At 41.3% G+C, this 25,753-nt stretch overlaps 1 protein-coding gene across 5 annotated transcripts in view; it reads right to left on the bottom strand.

Annotated features, from left to right (window-relative positions):
* Window positions 1-10,188: 10,188 nt before the first annotated feature.
* GLI3 (GLI family zinc finger 3) overlaps window positions 10,189-25,753 on the bottom strand; it is a 318,015-nt gene continuing 302,450 nt past the window's right edge. For 4 of the 5 annotated variants that reach the window (XM_053662976.1, XM_053662978.1, XM_053662977.1 and 1 more), the window contains 3 exons: window positions 21,035-21,325; window positions 16,479-16,806; window positions 10,189-15,705 (listed from right to left, as the gene is read on the bottom strand). In XM_053662976.1, the coding sequence (XP_053518951.1) occupies window positions 13,379-15,705; window positions 16,479-16,806; window positions 21,035-21,325 (2,946 nt within the window). In that variant the 3' untranslated portion in view covers window positions 10,189-13,378. The remainder of the gene's footprint in view (window positions 15,706-16,478; window positions 16,807-21,034; window positions 21,326-25,753) is intronic. The other variant, XM_037132127.2, reaches the window with a different exon arrangement.

Here is a 25,753-nt window from a genome sequence, read left to right as displayed (position 1 = left end):
CTGCTTCACCTAGCATGCTTTTGATTCCTTGCACCATGTTCTTAAATTCAGAAATTGTATTTTTCACTTCCTTCAGATTCTTGTTGATGGTTTCTATTTCCTTTTTCATGCTGATATGGTTTGCATGAAACTATAGTAAGTTCACTGTAGTTTCCCTGTTGTTTTTGGTAATTCTCAGTGACCTAATTAAGCTTCCTTATAACCATTGTTTTCAGCTCAATATGTGATAGTTGACTTACCTCTATTTCATTTAGCATTCTCTCTGAGGATTCCTGCTTTGCTTTCATTTGGGGTTTATTTCTTTGTCTTCCCATTGTTTGTGAGACTCTTCCTGCTTGCCTCTGCTTCTTAAATTGATCTCTTCTGACTCCCTGAGTTTGTGACTCCCTACAATATGAACTCCTATGGTAGGAAATATGTAAGATTCAATGGTGTAGTTTCCTTGACCTCCTAAACTTGCTGCTCTTAGGATGACCTTTATGCCATTTATTTTGGCTCTCTTTGATGTAATTGTGGTTTGATTGTTCTTGAGTCATTCTTTTTTTAAATTAATGAATTTATTTTTTAAATTATTTTTCAACTACAGTATTCTGTCTTTTACTCCCATCCCCCCCCCCCCCCCCCCCCCATGTTGAGTCATTCTTTAGTGAGTCCTTTCCTCCAGCTGGCTGACTGAGGGTCACTCTGCTTACCATGTCTTTTTGCTGTTGTGTAGTTGCTTCCAGAACAAAACCACAAAGCCCAGAGAACAAACCCATACCTGCAAAAATATGCCCCTCTACAATACTACTATCAACAGAAAATGAACCAGTATTAATAGGGTGGAAATAGATTAAGATTATTATAATAAAAAAGAAAAAAGGAATATAAACTATAGTATAAATTCTAGTGACTTATATGCACAGACTTGCTGGGTAAGAAATGAGTGTTAGAAAGTTATGCAGAATAGAAAATATCACTAATCATGGAGAAGACCTCAGTGGATTTTGTCTGGGTAGCCTCTAGTATTTACCACAGTTTTTTCTCTCTGGATATGTCTCTGGTGATGTAGATGTTTACCCCATTTGGTCTTAGGCAGACTGCTGAGAGGCTGCCAGGAATCTATTGTCTGTTGTCAATCTAGTCACTCTGCACTCAGCAGTCAGACTTAAGCACCACAGAGCCAGGGCAGAATCTCTGTTGGGGGCAGGGCTGTTGTTTCTCCTCAGGCTGCTGCTACTTGGAGGGGAGTGGTCTGCTTGAGCAGGATGACTGCTGCTATAGTGGAGGATGACTCAGCACCAGGATCCCAGCATCTATTCTCTCAGTTCTCTTCTCAAAGCTTCCATCCCCAGTCTCTCCTCAGGCATCTTCAACACACTCTGCCCTCACCTTTGTCAGAGTCCCCAGGAAGTGGTAGCAGTTGAAGAGCTTGCATTTTGGCCTTTTGACTGGTTCTCTGCATCTCCAACCATCTGTCTGTGGCAGAGTGCAACCCTTTGATTTTTACCACCTGTTGTCATCTGTGTACTTTTTGGGCTCTGGTGCCCTAGGCTGGGGATCCCAACTTAGGGTTTAGACTCCATTCTTCTCAGAGGGAGCCTACTAGTCACTTAATTATCCCTTCGGCACTGTTGCCTGTAGGTGCCCAGCCAGCCCACTTGAGTCTCTACTGCACTCCTTACCAATCAATTAGTGCTGAAGCTAATTCTTCTGTCTGTCTGAAGTTATAAGGCTTCTCTCTAACTATTGTTCAGTTGTTTGCTCTGGGTGATTTCCCCAAAATTTAGTTGTAATTCAAGAATTGTCCTGGAAGGAGGTTAGTGTGGCTTCCATTCACTTCTCCTATATCTTGCCTCCCCTGGAAAATGTTTATTATTAAATGTTATATGAGACAGGAAGATCTATAATTAGGTCACAAATTATTAACAGCATTTATTTCTGGGTGGTTGAATGACAGATCAATTCTACTTTCTTCTGACATTTTCTTTATTTTTCACAAAGAGTGTATATTCATTTTATAATAAATAAATGTCTTTGGTAAAAATGCATCACCAAAAAGACTGGGAATAAATGCATCAAAATATTAATAGTGTCTCTCTTTGCACAGAACTACATTGTATTTCTAATCACCAAACTCACCCCAGGGTCATGTTCTTGAATTCTATAGAAAGTAATTTATCCTAAACTATAAAACTTGAAGCATCCAAAGGACAAAATTTGTAATAAAATAATCAGTAAGAAATGATCATCCATCTTCAAAACCACACTAATGATGATGTAGTTGAGAATGAAGGGGGTATAGTGAGGGCTCTTTGAAGCTGGGCAGGATTTCTCACTACAGGATGAGGCAGCATGGCTGTTGCTGATTGTGGGGGCTGCAGGACAGATCTGCACATTGTGAAAGTGTGTGTGTGTGTGTTTTGGAGTGTATATACAATAATAAAATGTACTTTTTTAAATCATTGTACTTTTATTCATTCAGAGTTAATAATTCTAAATTCTAGCAATAAACTTTATCAGAAAACTACCATACTTTGGACAGTAGGGTAAAATATCAGCTTTTGTTTTTGATGCTTTGGACTTTTTGATTCCTCTGAGGTGGGTTTGAATGAAAATACCTTTGCTGTTCTCTACTCTGAGAACATGTCCCTGGTATACAAGTTGCCTGCTTTGTGAGTCAGAACTGAAGAACAAGCAGGTTGGCTGGTGGAAATAGGCCTAGATGTATCCCTGTGTCAGGGCCTATGGCTCTGGAGCCACCTTCTTCCTGCACATTTTGGGCTTTTGTGCCTACTCTCCAATCATGTGGAATCATGGCCTGGGGAAGGGAGAAAAAAATCACAACAAAAATAATCACGTGAGTGCTTGTTGGGTGCTACATGTGCTAGGCATCTCGTATCTACAATTGCATTCTTCCTCATGACAACTCTGGTGTGGACACCATAATTAAGCCACTTTTGCAGGTGAGAACAGTGAGGCCTAGAGTACTTAGTGAGCTCACATCTAGAGGACAGAGAAGTTGCAGGCATTCTTTCCTGGTGCCAGCAGGGCCGGCTCTTTTCCATAAGCCAGGACCATAAAGCTTGTCACATCTTGGCTCCATCCATTCCCCTTTCTCAGTCTGGACATTTCCAAAAAGAAGCCACTTGTAGTATAATAAAAATTGGGGGGACATTTAAAAATCCTTGGGATTTCCCATGATAGGAATGTCTTTGCCATTCATGAACTCCTTGGCTCACACCTGAGTTATGTTCATAATGTGATTCATGGTGGCCATTAAGTAGCTTCAGAATGGGGGCAGGTCATCAGGGGTACCAACCACATAATTAGAGGATTGAGACTCTAATCACGCCAGCTTGACTTCTGGGGAGGGGATGGGGGCTGAAGTTTTTACTGAATCACATAGACAGTGATTTTATCAATTATGCCTACATAATAAAACCCCAAGGAAACCTCTGGACACTGAGATTCAGTGGAGTTGCCTGATTGGTGAACACACTGATATGTCCAGAAGGTGGTGAGAGGACCTGATTCTACACAGAAGCTCTGCATTCTGTGCAAGAGCCCTCCCAAGACCTTGCCCTATGCATCCTCTCATTTGGCTATTCCTGAGTTGCATCCTTTATAATAAAACTGTGACCATACAGACAGAACCTTTTCCAGAGTTCTGTGAATGTTTCTACAGAATTATTGACCTAAGAGACTCATGGAAACCCCCCAATTTGTAGCCAATCAGTCAGAAGTGCAAGTGGCCTGGGGACCGCTGAACTTGAGGATGGCTTCTGAAATGGGGGCAGTCTTATGGAAGACTGAGCTCTTAACTTGGGAGCCGGTCCCAGCATCACTATCTGGGTGGAGAATGCTAACACTGAATTGCAGGATACCAGCTGGGAATCGTGTAAGGCACCCCTTTTGCATCCTTCTTTGAAGGGGAAACCCTGTGTCTGAATGAAGCTAGAATCCTGGTATACATGGCTGGCAAAGATGGATTAAAAGCAACTGATTTGCACAAACTTTCCTTTTAGCTGAACGTTAAAGCCACTTGCTTTAGAATAGTCTAGAATGCATTTCAAACAAGCTGTACCATTGCCATGTTGGAAGCTATTTGGTGTTCAGTTGGAACAGTGGGAAGTGATACTAAATCATCTAAAACTGAACAGCAAGTGAAGACACCCTAGGTCAAGGCAACCTAAGGAAAAGCGGTTCCTTGATCTTCTGTCTTTAGGTCAATGGAATGGTCTGTTTTCCCCCCAATACCTTGGAGGCTTTGGAGAGTGTTGTTTGCAACTGGCCTGTAGATGGATCAGAGGTGGGTGAGAAAGGGTCATGCTGTTACTTCTATTCAAGTGACACATTTATATATGCTCAAGGGGGAGAGAGAATGGGTGGATTGTTTGGGGTTTTTTCTTTGCATGAACTTTAGAGGAAATATTTATCATAATGTTTCATGACTTCATGTTTGGAAGTATGTAGGTCAGATGGCAGATGCTGGAGATGGGGTGGAGTTTGTTTCACAGAGCAATGAGTTTCTTGAGTAGCAGGGCTAAGAATGGCCATGTGATTATTTACAACCTAAGTATCCATCAATAAACAAATGGATGAAGAACACTGATCTGTGGTAGAACAGAATGTGACTCAGCCATAAAAATGAATGAAATCTTGCCATTTGTGACAACATCAATGGTCCTAGAGGGTAATATGCTGAGTAAAGTAAATAAGACAGAGAAAGGCAAATACCTGATTTGTGATATCATGTGTGTGATATCACTTATATTGGTTCCACTTATCACTTATATGTGGAACCTAAAAAAATAGGTGAACAAACAAGACATAATAAACTCATAGATATACAGAGACCAAACTGATGGTTGCCAGATGGGAGGGGTTTGGAAGGATGCGTAAAAAAAATGAAAGGGATTAAGAAGTACAAATTGCCAGTTATAAAAATGGTCATGGGGAGGTAAAGTGCAGAATAGGGAATATAGTCAATAATACTGTAATAACTAGGTATGATGTCAGATGGGTACTAGACTTACCAGGATGATAAGTTTGTAAGTTATATACATGTTTAATCACTATGTTGTTCACCTGAAACTAATACAATACTGCATATTTACTGTAATTTAATTTTTTTTAAATTTTTGAAACAAAATACCTGTGCAATGAATCTGTAACTGTTAGTCACTCAGAAAGCCTGAGACATTATTCAAGGTACAGGGGGAAGGACTGTCTTCCTGAAGAGACTGTAGACATTCCTTGAGTGCGACATACACACTGGGCTGTTTCATTTGTTTCCCAACCAATTTTATTTTTATTGCCTATCAAGTTTGCTACTTACTTAAAAATGATCACTGGGAAATGCATCTAGGTGTCATTTGGGCAAAACATCTGGGGATGTCAGAATAACCTTTAAATGAGAATACAGTTGACTCTCTGGAGACACAGACCCTTATCTTGATAGTGAAGCAGCTCTGTCCTTTCTGCATGCTCTGCAGTGCCCTGGCTCACCTCCATCTCTACCCCTCAGCAGGCGAAGAGGAGGTGAGAGGTAGCTACCTCCTCCTCTTTATCCAAACAGCAACAAAATTCCTCGGCTTGACTGTTCAATAATCCTATGCCAGGTGGCTTTCTCCCTGTCTTATGGGAATGCAGTGAATCTCACCTTAGTGTACTTGGCTATTGCACATCCTGAGGGCTGGGGGCCTGCATCTGTCAACTCAGCAGAGTTGCAGTCAAACTTCTGAGTATGGATCACATCCGAGCCCTAGAACTTCTGAGAGCCTGAGGCTTCACAGCTGTAGAGGAAGAACAGTGATCTGGGGTAGGGAGGATTCGAACTCCACTGGTTGCTTGGCTACTCTCAAGGGCAAGCTTCCTCTTTCCTCTTTTTAGGGGCCTTTACATGAGCTAAGGTTTTCACAGGTATGCAGGTTTCACTTGGTTTTCTTCCTGCCTCCTCTTCCTCTGACCTCAGAGAAGGTAAACCTCTGCTTCATAAGCTCTCAATTGTTACTCAGGGCATCAGCAGAACAACAGGAGAGATAGATGCACTAGGTCCTAAATAATACCAAACACACATTTCAGGGGATTACTTCAATGGTTCATGCAGAGAACCAGGGGAGAGGTGACTGCTGCAATATAATTTTTACCACTGGCATCAGAAGCACACATTCCAAGATTAGACCTTTTTCAAAAGCAGGGAAAGGATAATGTTTGCTGTGTCTAACTGGAGTGAGTGATTAGGAAGTTTTTCTGTAGATAGAGCTTCAGCAAGAAGCCTGTGAAACACAGCAGAGCAGTTTGACTACTTTACAGAACAGTAAAGCCAATCCAGGCAGTTTGCCTACCTGCTTGCTAATGCTCCAAGAGTCCACAGCTGCCTCTCTCCCCAGGGAAGAGGCAGCTGCCTGTTCCTCAGGCAAGACTGGCCCCGCTTTAGCACTGCTGGAACTCCTTCCTGATTGGCCACAGATTTGCCAGGCCACCTGTCACTGCTCACTCAGCCACACCGGGAAGGCGAAAGCAGAAGAGAAACCAGAGTAGGAGGAAGGTATGAGCAGAGCCTGCAGGGCTACCACAGGTGGAAGCAAAGATAAGACTGAGTCATTAGTCTGTTACGTTATTAAACAAACAGTCATGTAACTTGAAACAAAATAACCCTGAAGCACTATTAATTGGGAAATCCAATGAAGAGTCTTGCGTACTTGGTGAAGAGCCAGTGACATAAAGCCCTGACTGTGGGGGCTTGTCCTTCCCAGGACTGCCACTACCTTGGGTTTTTGCAGGGCTGGCTGGAGCCCCCCTCATGGGGGCTGGGAAGAAATTGGGGTTGAGCCCACCATAGCCCTTGCTTACCCAGGCTCCTGCCTCCCCAGGAGCAGAGCAGTCTCTGCCATTCCAAGGGCATTCTCCCAACTCTCCCTTCTTTCACATGCTGCTACAAACACCGCCAAAATATATTTTTAAAAGTTATTTTTGATGAAAAGATACAAATAGTCTCCCACCTGAGTTTTATGCCCAGTAAATCGAATCTGGATCCCATAAGGGCACAGCAGTGTGTTTTACTCTCTGCTTCATGTTCTTTTTCCTGTCACCCACTCCTTTCCTCACTCCCCACTTATTTGTGCCCACTGGCCCTCCTGACATAGGCCAGACCCCACTGCATCCTCAGAACTCTACGTCACTTTTGAGTACCCCCAGCTTTCTCGACCTCCTGTACCCATTCCACACACCTGTCAAAACCTGCCTCATGCTCATCTCTCTCCCCTATATCCCAGAGCAGGCAATCTGTCCCACAGTCCAGTTGGTTCAGAGGATAGCTCTGTTCTCCTTAACATAAACCACCTCCCATCCTCTGCCTCTTTCTTACTAGGTGATTAACGCTCAAGTATTTTGCACTAAAGAAGGAAAGAAAGGAGGGAGCGAGGGAGGGAAGGAGAGAAGGGGAACAACCACAACAAAAATAAAAATCTATCTCTCTTTGACCCACTCTTTCCTTTCCCTTAGAAATATGTATTTTTTATCCTCCACGGTGCATGTTTTTCCCACCTTGGTACACATGACAGGAAGTATTGTGTCATAGCTTCATTGCAGTGCTTTTTCTTTCTTAACAGGAACACGGAGTGACATGTGTCAGTATCGGTGGCATCTTGAATGTAATGAAATGTGGCATGCTATTTGAAAGAAGCCACTATATCCCCATTGTATTGTGTTGTCTGGTCCTCAATTATTGTGCTCTGGTTTCTGTTCCCAACTACCCCTCAGAAAAATGCTACCCCACAATCACTCAGGCTCTCTTATCTTCAAAACTAGGGTTTTTAAGTTTGCTAGATGTACCCGTAGTTTTTGACAGTGGTGACCTCCTGAAATTTGCCACCCTCCCTCTCCTGCCTCCTACCCCCCATCTCCTCTGGCAGGTCTGTTGCACATGTGCTCACCCCTTCTCTTAGTCCATGGAAACAGCATTCCTTGGGGTTTATTCCTCAGTCCTCTTCACTCTACACTTGTTTTATCTGTCACCCACATGTCAGACTCTCTAGTTTGGGTCTGTACATGAATTTCTCTTCTGAGTACCCACCTGCAGTATGTTTCTTTCTTTTTATTTTCATTTCTTAAATCTAAGCCTCTCAACCTGGAACCATTTTCTCCCTAAGGGACATGTGGCAATGCCTTGGAAATATTTTTGTTGAATACAACTTGGGTTGGTGGAGAATATTACTGGCATCTTAGTGAGTGTTGGACAGAGATGCCACTAAACATTGTATAGTACATAGGAGTCCTCCACAACAAAGAATTAGCTGGCCCAAAATGCTGAGGTTGAGTGGTCCCTACCATATGCACTTTGGATGGTTAATGGCCCACACAGAACTTCCCCCTTAACATCTTCCATATGGCACACTACTGTATTCTGTGGTTATATCCATCCCTACTATTAGGTTCAAAGCTTATGAATACACTATACTTTATTCACCTTCTTGTCTCCAGTTCCTATTAAAGAATGTGAATGGAATATTGGATATCCAGCAGTGCTGTGAATTAATAGAATATATAACTATGTGATTTCCCTAGAGAAACTAAGCTCTCTAAAGGCCGAAACTATCATAACCTACTACTGGGTGTTGAAGAAGGTGGAAGCAGCGTGGGAAGATATGAAGATTCAAGACAGGTGAGAGAATTTGTAGAACCTAAGAGCCCATGCCTCTCTTGGCTGAGTATGGGCTAATACAATATGCTGAGTATGGGTCACACAATATGCAAAAGAAAAGAAGCATAAAAGCAATTTGGGTTCTATTACTATTCCTGAAATGGTGAAGAAGCTGAGTAAGTAAGGTAGAGAAAGCATAAACTAGGTCTATGTTGGTAAAATCCAATTTAAAAAGTTAGAATTAAAGGAAGAATTAGCCTAGATTGTACTTAGAATAGTAAATACACAATAAAGTAAAACCAAAGGTGGGACAGAGCCATAAAAATAAAGAAAAACCCTGGAAGAAAAAAGGATAAATGACAGTTTGGCAGTGGGTTAATTTTTCCACCCATTCTTCTATATTCTTATTTGGGCAATGTAACACTACACCTTTGAATTCCCAAAATTACTTAAAATAAACCTTTATCACATGGATTATAGCTTCGCCATTTTACCTTTAACTCTGCAACCTTCACAGGAGGCATCTTTTAAACAAAGCTGTCAGTTGTATCTGTGTGCCTTGCTCACATGGACTTATAGGGGTCTGTGTCATGCACCCCATGCCCCCTTTTCCTTTCTATTAGCCTCATTTCTCTTATTCATTCCAACTTGCTACATGATGTACATATTTGTAAACTGAAAACTTATACCTAAGGCAGGGCATAAATTCCTATTTTTTGTTCTGAATTCATTTGGACACCTTATGTGAGGAAACCTAGTTATGAAAGCAAATAAATTTGGGTACATGGGAAAAATTCTCCCTTGTGAATTAGAAAAGCGTAAAGCATCCCTATGATTGTAGAAGCCCTGCTACAGAACAGAGAAGCTTTCCTCACCCACAGGAGGGGTGGGCAGCTCCCTGGGACACATGCAGGAATCCCCATCTGTGTAGGTGAGTGCATGATGGCTCCACTCATCACCCTGAGATACTGATGAACAATGCCCTTGGCTGCTGGCTCACAGGACAATGGCTGATTTTCAGACAGAGGAAGGTGACCCATCTGGAGTCTTTTACCACAACCTAGAGAATAATATTGAAAAGAAAATATAAGACAGATGAGGTAAGTCATTTACATTTGTCTGAGGTCAGTTATTAAAAACCACATAAAAACAGACTTATACCATGTCAGATTTTCAGTTAATATGTGTTATACCCTACACCCTTTGAAAAGAAAGGATAATAATTAAAATAGGGACACGTTATTAGCTAATAAACTGTCCATCTGCATAGAATTTGGCAAAGAATAACATTGAGAGAAATGATCGTGGTTAAAAGTGGTATAGCCAGGTACACGCCCTCACCCCTACCAGCACGTGTGTTAGCATCTCATTCTCCACCTGAGGGATAAGGGATCTGGCTCTCAGAGCACCAGTCCACTTGGCTTGTTGTGTGAAGGGTTTGGTTCAATCACAGACTCTGGATTTTTTTCAAAGAAACCATTATTTCCATTTAGCTATGAAGTAAATAAGCAATCCACTAAAAATTTCAGTACAAAGAGGTTTTTATTGACATTGTAAGAAACGTTCTTGCTCTTTGTTACAAAAGGACTAAGTGGTTCTGAAAGCAAAAGTCAAGTCCATCTGTGACGGCTCCACCCGGCTCCACCTGGGGCTGGAGGTGGGCATGGGGCATCGAGCTCCAGCTGCAGGAAGATGCAAGGAGGGCCTGGGGCCAGCCACATCCGGACACTATGCCTACAATACTTAAATGTATTTACACGTCTTTCTTTTAAAAAGGATTACACATTTTATTTTTTAAAAATCTAAAAAAGTGAAAAAATGAACTTGTATTTTATCTTACATGCTTGCAGGATATGCAACAGTAACTTGTCAGAAGAGAGCACCCTCCTACCGGTTAAAGACAACATGGGAAATGAGGTTACAAGAAAGCTCAGACTCTACTACAATCATCTGCTCTCAGCTGGCTAGGAAGCGCACAGCAGTGAGCTCCAATTGGGCAACACCAAATGGTCCCTTGCATCGACACAATTAACATAAAATAAGGCACATACATCATAAGAATCAAAACTGTGGCTCAAGAGGATAAGCTAATGTATGAGGAGCAGGGCCAGTCTAATTAGTTCTTTAGAAAATAAAACAAAATGGTTTGACATATAAAAATGTTTAACAAAGATGTAAAACAGGAATACCAGGTATGAGCCTACATTATAAAGTAGGATGTGACGCCAGGGAGTTGGTAGAGAGAAGGCTGGAGGAGGCTTAGGGGGAGAGAGTGCATTATGCCACAGGAGATGCCAAGCCTACAGAGACCCATGTCCAGACAAGACACTTCTAGATGTCCCCAAAAGACCTTCCTAACACTGAATGTCACAACAGATCCATCCTCCTGAGATTTCCAGATTGAGAGAATCCACATATTGAGTTGAAATATGAGTGTCTCCTGCAAATCTAAAGACAGCAGCAAGGAAAACCAGCTTAAAAAGAAAACATAAAGAAACAGGGCAACCTGGAGAATCATCTGAAACTAAAGGAAAAAGCAGAGGCACAAGATGACAACAGTGCTTATTCCAACAGCTGTCCCTCCTTCCATGTGGGGCAAAGATGTTACAGGAAGTTAGGGGAATTGAGAAATGCAGGTCAAATCCAGGAACAAGGAGTAAAGAACTCAGATAGAGAAGGACAGGGATTGGGCCAAACCACAAGAACATGAAAGGTAAGACTAGGCCCTGGGGATTTTGAGGTTATTAGAAAAAAGAAAATTTAAGGAACAGATCACTAATTTTGTGACTCAATCATAACATGTTTGAGGAATCCAGAAAAAGCTTTACTTTTCCCACTGAAAACTGGTAGAGACTTGACTCTACTGAGCTGAGATCGGTAGCTGGTTTTTGCTTCTGGGGTCTGTTCCAAAGCAGATGCATCCTTTGATTTAAAAGAAGGTGCCGCATGTGGGAGGATGGCAGGTTGTGAAGGAGAAATCTCAGCAGCCCTCTACTAATCTCATGAATATCCATTCAGTTGAAGACAAACGAATTGTCTTAGCCACAAAGTCCCAAAGGGACGTTTACCTCCACGCTGAGATACTTGGTCCAAGAGAACATAAACATCAGAAAAATGGGCTGGTCCTAACGTTCTATTATCTAATATTTTATTTACCTGGTTTTGTCTTTCTCATGCTAATTTAAATGGAAGTAATAAAGGTAAAAAGCCACACAACTGAACCATGAGTTACTTTGGATAAATCCAGTTCCAAGATCAGTGGGAAGAGTACAGCAAGTAGTCTCAGGTGTTAATATTTTAATAGTTTATATATTTTTTAAAAAGTAAAATGGTAGATAATCCATGTACTCTGTGCACACATAGTATGTTTTTATGTGTACTTACAGCACATGGGAAGTGGCTGCACTTTTAAAATATTTAAGTGTGTTAATCTAAAACAAAGGATAGATTAAGCCCACATCAAGGACTAAGGCAGAGAACATTTAACTTCTTAAGTGGATGCAGAACTTAATAGATAGGGTATAAAGGGACATCCATACAGCTACTAAACAACCTACCTGGTCTCTGAAATATCAGAAATGGTTGAAGCAATTTATTCTAATTATCACTGTATGTGAGTTCTTTTTGTTACAACTAAATTTTATAAATCCTTGAAAATAGCGTGTTTAGAATAGTAGTCCTTTACTATAGTGGGGTTAACGTATGTTAATGACAGACAGCTGTGGGGTTGTTTAAATACTTATGTACTTAGAATTACATATAATCAATCCTCAGTTATCTACGATAATGATAGACATGGAACTAATCAACAAGTACAGCAAACCCATAAATATACCCCAAACTAATTCTACCTAACAGCTTCAATCTATAATCTACCTAACTTACCAGATCATATGAAAGAAGCAATGTGTCTGAATGTCATCAACTGGCTTCCTCTCTCTCCCTGAAATGCTGAACGGCACTTAATTCTCATGAAGAAAGAGGGAGAGGAGGCAAAGTAGATAACTGAGAACTGACCATAAAGATTTACTCCCCAGCCCCAATGTATACTATGGATAGAAAGAATTTTAAATCCAAATTGTGAGCAAACTATTTAATTTCAAGAGCCCCAAATTTCTACTTGTGGCAACTGTCAAAAGTATACCCTGAACTGAGTTAGGGATGGGAGCACGTCAAAAATCTAGGATCTATGCCACACCAAGATCACCAAGAAAAGATTCTTACACTCACTAACCATTCTTGTGCCCAGTGTGGGAATTAGAAAAACAAAAAACAACAACAAAAAATATAAAAAACATTGAGCACATGTAAAGGAAAAATTTAAAAGGTGGACATTTACTCCCTTGGTTAAAGGCATACCAACACCTATTTCCTTTGAGTAACAGACAAACATGTCAAATCCTTTCATCTGACCTGCCTCCAAAAAGAAAGAAGAACATGTGCATCACACATTTACAATGGTTTACTAATAAAGAGGATAGACTTACACTTAAAAAAAAAAAGACGGTGGTCGAGTGTAACAATACTGACTCAAACTGAAATGGAAGACAGCTGCTCCCTAGAATACTTTAGGGTTTTTCAGAGTCCTTTTCCATAAAAGGAATATACTTGAAACACATCCCAGTTAGTTGAGATGAGATTGCTAAAATACATACAGAACTAAAAAAAAAACAAAAACAGCCCAACTGACTAAATTTAATCTTCTCAACTCCTAAATGTTCATGTTTGTTGGCAGTCCTTTTTTCCTAGTGCCTACTGCATAACTGCAAGGAATTTGCTTTCTTCCGCAAGGGAGGTCAACAAAGAACTCATGTCCCCAATGGCCATGTTGGTGGTGCTCACAGACAACGCTGGCAATGGGAGGGATGTTCGTGGCGTCGTGAGGCGGGAGGAGCTATGGGAAAGGTTCTGAAGGATACTTGGGCTCAGGGCACCTGACATCAGGCTGGAGTGGTCCCCGTCATCTATGATGGCATCAAAATCAATCTGCACCCCTTCTAGGTCATGGCTGTCGAGACAATCAACTGTGCTCGTCACCTGGTTAGCACATGGGGAAAGTAATTCAGAGTTGTCAGTGCTGGCCCCTTGTAGCAGGCAGTTGGCTTCTGAAATAGAGAATGAACCAGTTTTCATGTCTTGCTGACTGCAGCCAATGGTTTGGTCATAGAACTGACCAGAATAACTCTGCACATTAGAACAGAGTTGATGGGGCTGCCCTTGCATCTCTGTCTTGATGCCGTTGACTCTGCAGGTCTGACTTGTGTCACTGTGCTGCACAGTGAGACTGCCCCTCGGCACAGCTTGGCGCCTGATGCTTCCATAACCAGCACATGGCAGGTAGCTCCTGACAGCTGCCAAACTTGACGGCTGGCCCCCAATGCTGGGGGGCCCTGGCAGGCTGCTCTCTGGCCCTTGATATACATTGATATGTGAGGTAGCGCTAACCTGCCCTGGTATCTGCTGCCCCAGGCGGCCTGTCCCCTGGTGGTGCATGCTGTCACTGAATAGCTGATGAGCCAAGTTCCCCTGTCCCACTGGGTATCGGACTGGCAGGCCATTCACTGTGCTGCCAGCTGATCCACTAGGTACCACCGACAGGCTAAAATTGGACTGGTTCTCATTCCCTTGCATGGTGGTGCTTCTCAACTTTGTCACTTGAATCCCGGCACCACAGGCACTGTTAAGTGAGCTGGGGACCCTGGGCTGCCTGTTGAGGCAGTTCCCATACTGCTGGACCTTATAGGGCTGTTCATGGAAGGCATTTCTGTTGGTGCCAGTCCCACCATTGTGGCCCATCAGGTGCTCTGGCCTGCCATAGGTGCTGCACTGCTCCCCAAGGGTCTGATAGACCCCTGCTGGGCCAGCTCCTTTTCCCAAGGGATTTTGTGGGTGGGGACCCATGTTGTTGTATAACCCAAAGGCTCGAGCTGGCTGAGCTGCGGATCGCTGGCCACATTTCAGCCTAGAGGAAGACAGGTCAGCACTGCCAGAGCTGACCTCATTCCATTGAATGGGCAGGTCAGCTTTGCTGGCTTCAGGGCAGGGCTGTTCTAGCTCACCGTAGTGCTGGCTGGCATGGCTGTCTGGCAATCCAGGTTGGTCAAAGTCACCATGCCCACTCCCCAAGTTGGGCCTGTGGAGCACTTTGCTGTCATCAGAGAGGGCACTCTGGAAGTGCTGTTCATACCCAGCTTGGTTCTGGGAATTTAAGTACTGCACCACATCATCAGGCAAGAAATCCTCATCGTTCAGGTTCACATCATTCTCCATGATTAGGGACTCCAGGGTGACATTCTCAGTAATGCTCGGAGGACAAGGAGGTGAGTGGAAGTGGCGGGACTGGCCACCCTCGGGCCGTGTGTAATTCTGAAGCACTAAGTTACGCTTTTCCAGGGATGGAGGTAAAATTGGAGGGTTGAAGCTATTTAGGCTATTGAAACGCTGCACCCTGGGCAGTGAGAGGCTCTCTGAGACCGTCCTCACTGGGTCACTGGCTCTTCTCACACCATGGCCCAGTGCATCCTGGGGCAGAAGAGGGCGTTGGCTGTAACTGTGGGCTCCGCCATCACTACATCTCCGGGGTGGGTGGACAGGGGGTAGGGCCCCCACGGCCTCCCTGCCGTCCCCAAGCAGGGCCATCCTGGTCTTCAAGCTCATCCTTTCCATGTTGGGCAGTGGTGTGGGCGGTGGCCCACCTGTGGCAGCAGCGTACTTGGCTTTTAGGCGGTACTGCTGGGCTGGTGTAAGGCTGAGCAGGCTTGGCAGGCCGTCGCACTGGCTAGCCTCACTGGACCTGCGTGACGCATCAGTGGAGATGGGGTCATAGGAGTCAGCCACACTCACGTTCTGGGGCCGGCCCTCAGCCTGGGATGCCTCACTGGACCTTCGGCTAGAGAAGCAGGGGGAGATACCAGAGGAGCGGCGACTGCTCAGGTATGCCGAGCTGATGGTGCTGGTGCTGCTGTCTCTCCTATTGAGCATATTCAGCATGGTGACATCTACCCCAGAAAAGTCACTTCTGTTTGGGAGAAGAGTCATGGGCCCACTCAAACTGCAGCTGTTACTAGGCTGGGTGCCTGCTGAGAAAATGTGGGAGAGATGAATTCACTTCAGGATGACAGAAAACAGGTCTCAACAAAGAGTTAAAGAGCCAGGTAGTAACAATTTTCAGTTCCCCACTCCACCTAATCTCTGTCACAGCTGCCCACCTCTGCTGTGCAGCACCAGGAGTGGGTGTTGCTGGAGAGCAATAAAACTTTATTTACAAGCTCAAAGGCAAAATTCTGGGACCCTTGGTTAAATAAATGAGTGAAGACTGCCTGGGTCAATTAAGCTCCTCATAGGTCTAGTGTAAGGGCAGAATGAAAAGCCAAAGGTATATACACAGTACAGAATTGGAGGCATGTTTAAAGGCCAATGGCATTCCAGGATTTCATGTCCACACTCAGGGCTTTCTATGACATACTATAAGACTGTAACACATCTGAGTGGTGGGTTGGGGAGAATCAACCTTGGGTTGTGCTCCAGGCATTCAGTGTTAATCTCAAAAGCAAAAACTGACTGGCTGAAAATGCAAAAGCCTGCTTGCCTTTAACTTGAACTGGACAAATATCAGCAAAGTGGCTGCTAACCTTCCACTTTTAGATGTAGAAACAAAAGAGGTACTGACCACTGCTGGGATTTCCCTCCACTGCTGGGATTTCCCTCCACTGCTGGGATTTCCCTACCTGGTCTAATAGTTATTATGATTTCACTATTAGAATATGAGTCATGCACAGATTTACTTATAATAGATAAATTAATTAAATAACAGAAAACCCTGAGCAAACAAGGGACCTGACACAGAACTCACCATTTCCTATGAGAGGAGAGACCGCAGGGGCTTTAGGTGGTAGGATGGGGTTTAGTCGTGGAAGCATTCCATTCACTTGTTTGAGCCTTTCTAGTTTTACATGCTCCATCCATTTGGTCCCTGCTGGGTTTCTCCTGGCTTGCAGAGCAAGGGCTGTGGTTGCAGTGGAAATGGTTGAGTCCATGATTGGGGTTTCATCAATGGCACCGAGGTCTCCCACACCTCCTCCATCGCTCAGAGGAAGCTCGAACCCACTGTTGGAATAGTTGCTGATGGGGGACTGTTGGCTGCTGCATGAAGACTGACCACCAGGGCTTGGCTGAGATGTCTGTTAGGGTCAGGAAAAAGAAAAGAAATGTTACTGAAAAGGAAAAAGAAGAGGGAGCCAATAACGACAGATAATGCAGATCAAGACCTGCAGGACACTCAGTGGGTTGAATGAGAACTATGTTCTGGCAAATAGAGGTGGCCTCCCTGGACCACAATGACTGACAGACCACTAGGTGGGTGTTCAGAGGGGAGCAATGGATAGAAGGGAGTGCTATAAGTGGTGTGACTGGCATGGTAACAATCATGGAACCCTGTCCAAAATGCCAACTTTGCAAACACACATCCTGGGTTCCAATCTGATCACTTCCATGACTTTATTCTTTGGGCAAATTACTTAGCCACTCTAAACCTTAGTTTTCTTATCTTTAAAATGAGCAATTTATTTATCTTAGAGATTGTTGTACGAAGTAAGTGTGAAGCTCTGAAAGCATACTAAGTGTAAAAAAGAAAGCTTGGGTCATAGTAACTGATTGGCTCAGAGAGCATTAGTGATCACTGTTATAGGTGGTTTCAGTCCTTGGGTTCATTTTTGCTGGGCTAATATACACATGGAAGACATGTTCCAGAAGCACCTACTACCTCCTCCCCAACAAAAGCCTCTCTAAGCTGCTCAGTGGTAGTTTCCCAAGCTTTTTAATAAATCTTTCCCCTTCCTTCTATACTTTCCTACTTAACAGAACCCAAGCCAGGTGTGGGTAAAGCAAATTATAAGAAGTAAAACTTCAATTAACTTAGGTTCTGCTGTACCTAAAGGGGAAAGAAAAGGCTTCAAGCTGCAGCCACTTCAAGTGTGGTGTGTCCCCAGAATTTTGCCAGGACAATCAGGCAATACTGCCCTAACCCCAAGTGGACTGTGCAAGACAATTCTGCAACTAGATGGGAACTTAATCTAGTCCACTGGTTCTCAATCAGTGACAGGCCCATACTAGGGCTGCTTCTTGCCTTCATGTCTGGGGAGCTTCATATAAAATGGCCTGAGTGAGTAGCAGCATAACCCAGAACTATTCCATCTAAAATTCCACTAGTGCCGTGGTTGGTAAACAGAATAATCGTTTTGTTACAGATGAGATAAGTGATGTTCAGAGAAGATGAGTGACTGCCCAAAATCACGAAGTCAATGGTACCACCAGCTGAGATTCCAGCCGAACACTGCTTCATACCTCTGCAGCACCTTCTTCAGTGGTGCTCTGGCCACTATACCTGACCAAAGCCAGGAGAGCAGATTCTCTGGGGAGGGATAAGCACACACACTAAACTACAGACTGCTGTCATCTCAGGTGGAATGCAGTGCTGCCAGGAGGGGGTTTGGGACACAGTTTATACTTTTTCTGCCACCACAAGACACCCAAGCAAATGAACACATCAAATGAGTGCCACATGATATAATAAGTCTGTCCTGGGCAACCAAGCAGAGCAAGGTGAGAAACACAAATCTGCCCATGAGTTCATGAGATTTTGCTTAAGTTTTTGCTTCAGTAGTCATGGTGTGCCAGGCACCTGCTCCAAGGTTCTTGGAGTGGCTGGGACTTTTGATGCCCTTTACTCTGGGTGGTCAAGTCAGAGTGTGGGCGAATGTGGAACTGTGTGCATGTACACAAGCACGTGCAGACACATACTTCCACAGGGCACAGAAGAAGAAACAAATGCACTTATAATTAGAAAACTGCTTAAAGGAGCTCAGATATTTCAATACAGATGACATTGCTAACAAAAAATGTATCTAGATCTTCCTCAAAGAAGGTGGTGCAGGTCTTGGTCTGGATTTACACAAGTTAGCATGGTAATTAGTCTTTGGGGACATCTGCTTGGTTGGCCCCAGTGTGATTTATTATGAAAACCTAGACAAATAGAACAATGAATTTCACCATCTAACTCATTTCCACATGCTAGATGTTCAAAATACAATGCTTCTATGTTTGAAACATATCTATATTCACTACCAATGGAATCACAAAGCACAAAAACTAAATATGAAATGAGTAAAAATTAAATGTTAAAACAAAAACAGAACAAAAAATAAGCCAAAATTCCCTCACCTTATTACCCACTGTCCTTAGGAAGTGAGAACAAGACATTTAGGAGGATTACACAGAAGAAATGTTGGATTAATAAGAAAAAGAAAAAAATTTAATTTTTAGCATGATGATCAAAGATAGGAATTTCCAGAAAGAATATTAGAAATACAAATCTCATGTGCATTAGTAAATGTCTTTGAGGATATCTACCTATATCCGTAAGTATGTGTATATATACATACATAATAATCTTCCTTATGGAAATTTGACTAATTTACATTAACATCACTGAGCCTCAGTTTCCTAACCTATAAAACATGACCTAGTCTCAGCCTCTGTGACATTTTCTTGCCCCATGTTTCTCTGATTTAGTTACTATATAAAATATTTTGCATCTCGTGACATCTCAGATAGCACTGATCCAAATCACTATAGATTGTTATTTGTACCAATTTTGTTTTTAAATAATGGGTATTTGGAGAAGAGAATAATGGGTATTCTCTTCTCCCAAAAAGAAAAAAAAAAACCTTGTTTTTTGAGACAGGTATATACATTAAAGGTACAAGAGATTCTGGGTTCTTAGAATGTCCTAACACCATAAATCATTGTCTTTCAGTGACGTAATCTAAGAAACCACAAATTGACTTTCCTGTTTCATTAAACACTTGAGAATAAACTGTTGAATGTTCTGCACTATTATCATACAGGTGGACTTTATTTTAGCAAGTTGATATGTGCTCCCCCAAAAAAGTGTATAAAACACAGTTTATGACCTGACTAAAGTATAGTGATCAGCCATAATACATATGTAAACTTTTTATGAAGGTGCTTTTTAAAAGCACAGTATAGCTAATCACTGGGAAATGATGATAAATCTGCATTATCCTCATTATTTGTGGTTAGACTTAATGTCATTAAGATACACAAGAGTTCAAAGACAAACTCAGTAAGTCATTAAAATTCAGTAAGTCATTAAATTCTACTCCACTAATTCTGGAATTGTATGTTATTTCCTGCCCAAATGTACTACTGTACAGTGACATCATTCAGAAATTCATAGGTGTCTATACAATTACTGGGCTTTTCTAATTAAAAAAAAATGCTTCCTTAAACTGAGTGTAAATTTGCCTGCTGGACCATTTCCATGAGTCTGGAAGTCTAAGCATGTAACTTCTATCTGGTACTTCCACTCCACCGCCAGAGAATGATGGACTAGAACTCAACACATTCACAGAGCTGACTTCATTACACATATGGACAAATAGAAATGTACTGTCTTCTGATAGCTACTCTTTTCATTTTTCTTGTTGTTTATTGGAAAATCTACATGTTTTATTATGGCAAATACTATATAAAGCAAAATGGAGTTCGAAAGAAGTTATAACAGTGTCATGATCCATACATCCTATTTGTCACTAAACCATAAAAATTTTTGCTGTTGACCTTTCACGCCCTCCCTAGCTCTCCACCTCTTTGGTTCAGGTACCACTGTGAAAATTGTGTTCAGTTTACCAAGCCAATCTCTAGACTGGCACTAGAGTTGTCTTTTCTAAAAAGTCAGCAGCAAAACATAAACCCTTATATCTTCACCACTTTTTACTATACTGTACGTTGCCCTGGAGTCCCATGGCTAGTGCTTAGCTATGCTAGGATCTATCTTCTTCTTTCCTTCCTGAGTGCTGAACTTGGCAGCCATCTCTGCCTCTGCCTTCCATATCATGTCCTTGAGTTTCCCTGATACTTAGCTCATGTCTTAAATGCTCTTACACAGATGTGTGTTAAAGCCCCAATTGTATTTGCTTTTTGGTCTGCATTTCCCAATGAACTATAAAACCCTAAAAGATAGGGACAATGACTTATTTATCTTGGCATCATCAGGGCAAATAAGACAGAAAACTTGTTTACAGAAAAACCCAAAAAATGATTTTCTACATTATATTGGAAATGTAGACAATTTTACCTGCCACAGGATGGTATAGCTGTAGATCAATTTTGAAACCATTCAGGAAACCTTGAAACTCTTTTTGGAGCTGAACTATTATTCTATGCAGAGCAACTCTGAGTAAGCAATCCATGTCCTGACTGAACTCCTGACCTCCTTAAGTCAGATAGCTTACCGCAGTGAGGATGGGGGCAGTCTATGCCCTTTCTTGCTCTTTGAAATGACCAAGGACGGTTTTGGGAAAATCAGAAGGAAAGTGAATGACATACCATGGGCTTCTCCGCCTTGACCGTTTTCACCTGGAGGCATTCCTCCCGCTTTGAGGTAGTGTTGCTGAGGTCTTTCTGCTCACCAAGGGCTCCCTGAGTCTGGCGGCCGGGTGACCTGGACTGTGAATGGCTGCCAGAATCTCGTGGGGGTGGGGGCCGAGGATGTATGTCCCCACGCTGCTTCTTGGTAACATGAGCCTCTGGACCATGCACTGTCTTCACGTGTTTCCGAAGGGAGCTTGGGTCTGTGTAGCGCTTAGTGCAGCCTGGGATTTTGCACACGTATGGTTTCTACCAAATGCCATGAGAATGAAATAACCAATTGTTAGGAAAGTAATTATGCCCAGCCCAACAGTCTTCTGTGGTTGCTCATTATATTTTTAATTCTTTAAAAGCACTTTCACAAAGCTTTGAGGTGTCCAAATACCTCTAAATGATACAAAGGCTTAATAAAGGCCATTTGAACATTGTCCAGGGTCTACAGAATTTAGCTTTAAGACATTACTGTCTTAGAAAGTGCTAAGAACATAAAAAATGCATTTATAATCTTGGAAACACTTATCCTTTGAGTAGGAAGAAGTATTGTGGTGTCACAGTAGGTGCTGAATAGATATTTGATGATGACATTGATGGGGATGATGATAATGACAGAAAAAGGAATAAAAGATACCCATCATTTAATCAGAAGAACACATATATTACATACCTTTTGGTAGAGTATATGTACAAAACTTCTTATGGATGTTCTAGTTCTCATTCTACCTCCTTTGAAAATGTGCTTTTTACACATAGGCATAAAAATTTTTCCTAGAGTCTTCCATGTTAGGTATCACTAAAATATGTTCCTTTGGGTACTATTATAACTCTGTGGGGATGGTCAGGGCTCAGAATATCCAGAACCTTTATGATCTTCAAACTTGTAAAGCCCTATTAGAGCTTCCATAAATGCTCACTTGTAAACTGAAAGGGCTAATGGATGGTGTTCTGCAGTTGATAATTCCTGGTCTAGGCTCTGCTCCTGAGGACTAAGGTCTATAAAGTATTTCCTGCTAATGTCATTTTCTACATGGGCCAGTGATCAAACCTATAGAAAGAGTCATATAAAATTATATAGATGTTTACAGCTGAATATTTACTCAAATTATAGAACTGTTGGAATTGTATTCATGACCAACATCAGAATTATGATTTGGTTTACTTGGCTTGAAATATAACATATTCATGGATGCTTATATAAATGTGGAAAAAATATATATCAGAAGATGAACTATTATAAACTATTAGGTAAGCTATAGTCATAAAAAGCATGATTAATATAATGCATCCATTATATTAAAAAGATGCCCTATTTTATACAGTGTATGTGTCTAAAAGATGCATTTTCACTAAAAGCCCAAGAACAGACTTGAGTGCTACCTAAAATGATGAAAGGTCCTAATGTGGTGAAGCAAAGATTATGAAAATTATCCTGAGAGACTTTACCTCCAAATTTGAGATACTTTTGGATAGAAATAATTCCATTAACTATGAATTACTTCTATTCAGAAGCTCCTGTGATTTGCAGCCATATATATACACATATAAAATTTAGCGAAATAATCACATCAAATTCTATGCATTAGAGACAGAAGAATGGCTCCAACAATTAGTGCTATTACCTTATAGTATTCTGACATTGGCCCTGTGCTTGCTCACTGCACTGCTATGACAGGCTGCTCCATCAGCAGACTGGGATGTGTGGGGCAGATGTATGGGGACTGAGGGAAGGTTGGGGAGGAGGTTGCAGGGAGCACAAGGCCATGCCAGCATCACATGTTTAAAGAACTACTCTTCCCCAAAATATATGCATGTAGACACTATGGATTCTCTTGGAAATGAGGACTAAGCTATAAGTGGAATGAGTCTACAAATGTTTTTCAGCTCCTGAATTTCCAGGAACAGCAGCACATATGTATGTGCCCAGGTGCCATTGTATGTAAATATATACATTATCCACCTGCAAAAATCCATACAGGTTCAGGAAACTTAGGCTTTGTGACAAAACACATTTATGAACTATATAACTCAATTACATAGTTTAGCCCCCAACTTCTGTTGTCACCAATGACTGAAGTGAAATATAACTAGATGAAGGTAAATGCTGTCAGTCTTTCTGAGTTAACATATGCACATTTCCTGTCCTGGATGTTCCATGGTTGGTACCTTTTTGACTCACTGCACTCAAAGATACTTTGTAAAAGCAATTTTTGTACTGACTTTGTAAAATTTACCTCCCCCAAATTTTTCAATGCACATTTAATGATCCTTGCTATGTCCAAGACTCTCTGAACACAAAGTTATATACAATAGGATTTGATCTCAAAGATTATAAAATAGGGTAAGAAAAATAAGAATGTAATTATCTACAATACAAAGTGTGAATATTACAGAAGGATATGGGTAGAGGGAAATCATATTTCAGTTGGGATGATCATGAGAGGTATTAAATTTCTATATTTGGGTATAATGCCCAGCTCATTGGGTCATTGTAAAGGTTAAATAAGATAATGTACACGAAGTGCTTACCACAATGTGTTGCACAAAGTAAATTCCCAATAAATAGTGCTTTTATTAGTAGGAGGCATTGTAGTTGTTTCTTCAAAGAATAATAAGATTCTGAGAGATAAGAATGAGGGCCAGAGGGTGCAAAAAAATTGAAGTAATCTGAGCAAAGGTCAGCAGCAGAACCACTTCATGCATGTGGATATAACTATTCATGCACAGGCTGTCTGGAAGGTTCTATTCATGGTCACTATGATAAATGGTCAAGACTACAAGAGCAGGCATGTGTTGGTTGTGAACAGGTATGAACCTAAGGGGTCTAAACATTTCCTACAGGAAAGAGGGAGGCACTAGAACTTTCTGGAGAGGGAGACTGAACTAAATCAGAGCTCAAGGGAACTAGCTTAGTGTGGCTTTGGGAGGAACATAAGCTACATGGTCTGGAGAGGAGTGCTGAACTAGCTTCCTCAAATGGGAAATCACTGCCTCCCTGTTCTAGGCCACTGTATTCCCTGCTGCACCTGCAACAGCAAAGTGCTTGGCACATTGTCAATATTTGTTTAGTAAATGAATGAAGTACAAATAAGAAAGCAAATAAATGAGGGAAGACATGTAGATTTATTTAGGATTGTGAGATTATACAATACTGGATTTCCTAGAAAAACTTAATTTTAGTGTACCTGAAACTGTTTATCATTCATTTGCAAGGACAAGCCTTGTATAAAGAACAGAGAAAAATAATTTACATGTTTGTGGGGGGGCTGGGATGGGAGAAATAGACAAAAAACTGTACTTAAAAATAACTAAATAAAAATTTTTAAAAATAAATAAAACATATTGATAAAATCCTAAAAAAATAAAATTTCATTTATGTGTTGATGCTCAATATTGATTATTTTAGGTAAATCGCTCAACTTTGGTGTCAGATAGGTACTAAACTTATTGGGGTATTGATTTTGTAATGTTAAATAACTATGTTGTATACACAAAACTAATACAATAGTGTATGTCAACTGTAATAGGAAAAGTTTTTAAAAATTATTTAAAAATTGTTCAATCTTGGTAAAAATAATATTAACCAAAATACCTTTAAAGTTCACAACAGATATTAAATTCTCTTACAGCACAGCACTTTTTACCTCAAGAATATAAGCTCAACTATAACATACTTAATTACAGCAAACATGCATGTACACGTTTTAAGTTCATGAAAAGATAAAAAGCTCAGTGGTATGTTTATATGTGTGCATTGCTAATCCCAACATACACACTACCTAAATTTCTCCACAATAACAGGAGACCACCTTGGCCTAAAATCTATAGGAATGAGTAACATCTAATTTTCTAGTGAAAATTATACTTAAATATACTGAATATAGTTGAATATATTAATTAAACTCTAAGTTACTCAAATCCCCTAAAACATTTTAAGTATAAAGATGTCATTCCCAGATCATACAAAAATAATCCTTTTAAAAGTTGCATAATTCATCAGCATTTAGTACATTTACAATGTTGTGTAAATTTCACCACTATCGAATTCCAGAATATTTTCAGCATTCTAAGAAGAAATCCTGTACCTATTAGCAGCCACTTCTATACTCACTCCCAGCCTTTGCCAACCACTACTATACTACTCTGTGCATTTACCTTCTCTAGACTCTCTAAAATTCTGTATGAAACAAGTATAACAGATTACACTGTAACTATTGCACATGGTAAAAGCATTTTTGACACAAATAAGGAAATGCGGCATCCTTCCTAAAATATCTTCAAATAGTTGATCAGAAATAAGAGATTCCAAATGATGTTTCCTTATTCCACCACAAACTTTTCAAAAGGACTCTGTGTACGTGGACCTGTATGTGTAACTTTGTCAGTGTGCTTTTAGAGAGTGTGGTTGATTTCATTAGAGATGTTTTTGCTTTGCTACTTCTGCTGAAAAGAAACTCATTGAGGACCATCTTTGCCACCTTAAAGCCAATGACCAATGAGCTGCTGGCACACTCTGTTTTTAATCAGATTCTCTCAACTCTCCATCTGGAAGATCATGAATGGGCCTGATGGCACCTTGTGAGATCAGAAGATAGCCACGCCAAGGTCAAAATGCTTCTTTCTTTCCTTCTCACATTTCAAGCAAAATGATGGTGATATACTTTGTGGGGTAGAACTATATTT

This window comes from Artibeus jamaicensis, unplaced genomic scaffold (genome assembly GCF_021234435.1).
Source record: "Artibeus jamaicensis isolate MK-2021 breed Jamaican fruit bat unplaced genomic scaffold, CSHL_Jam_final contig_311, whole genome shotgun sequence".
Taxonomy (NCBI): Eukaryota; Metazoa; Chordata; class Mammalia; order Chiroptera; family Phyllostomidae; genus Artibeus; species Artibeus jamaicensis.
Note: the sequence above shows the minus strand (reverse complement) of the source record. Positions and strands in the feature narration are given on the sequence as shown.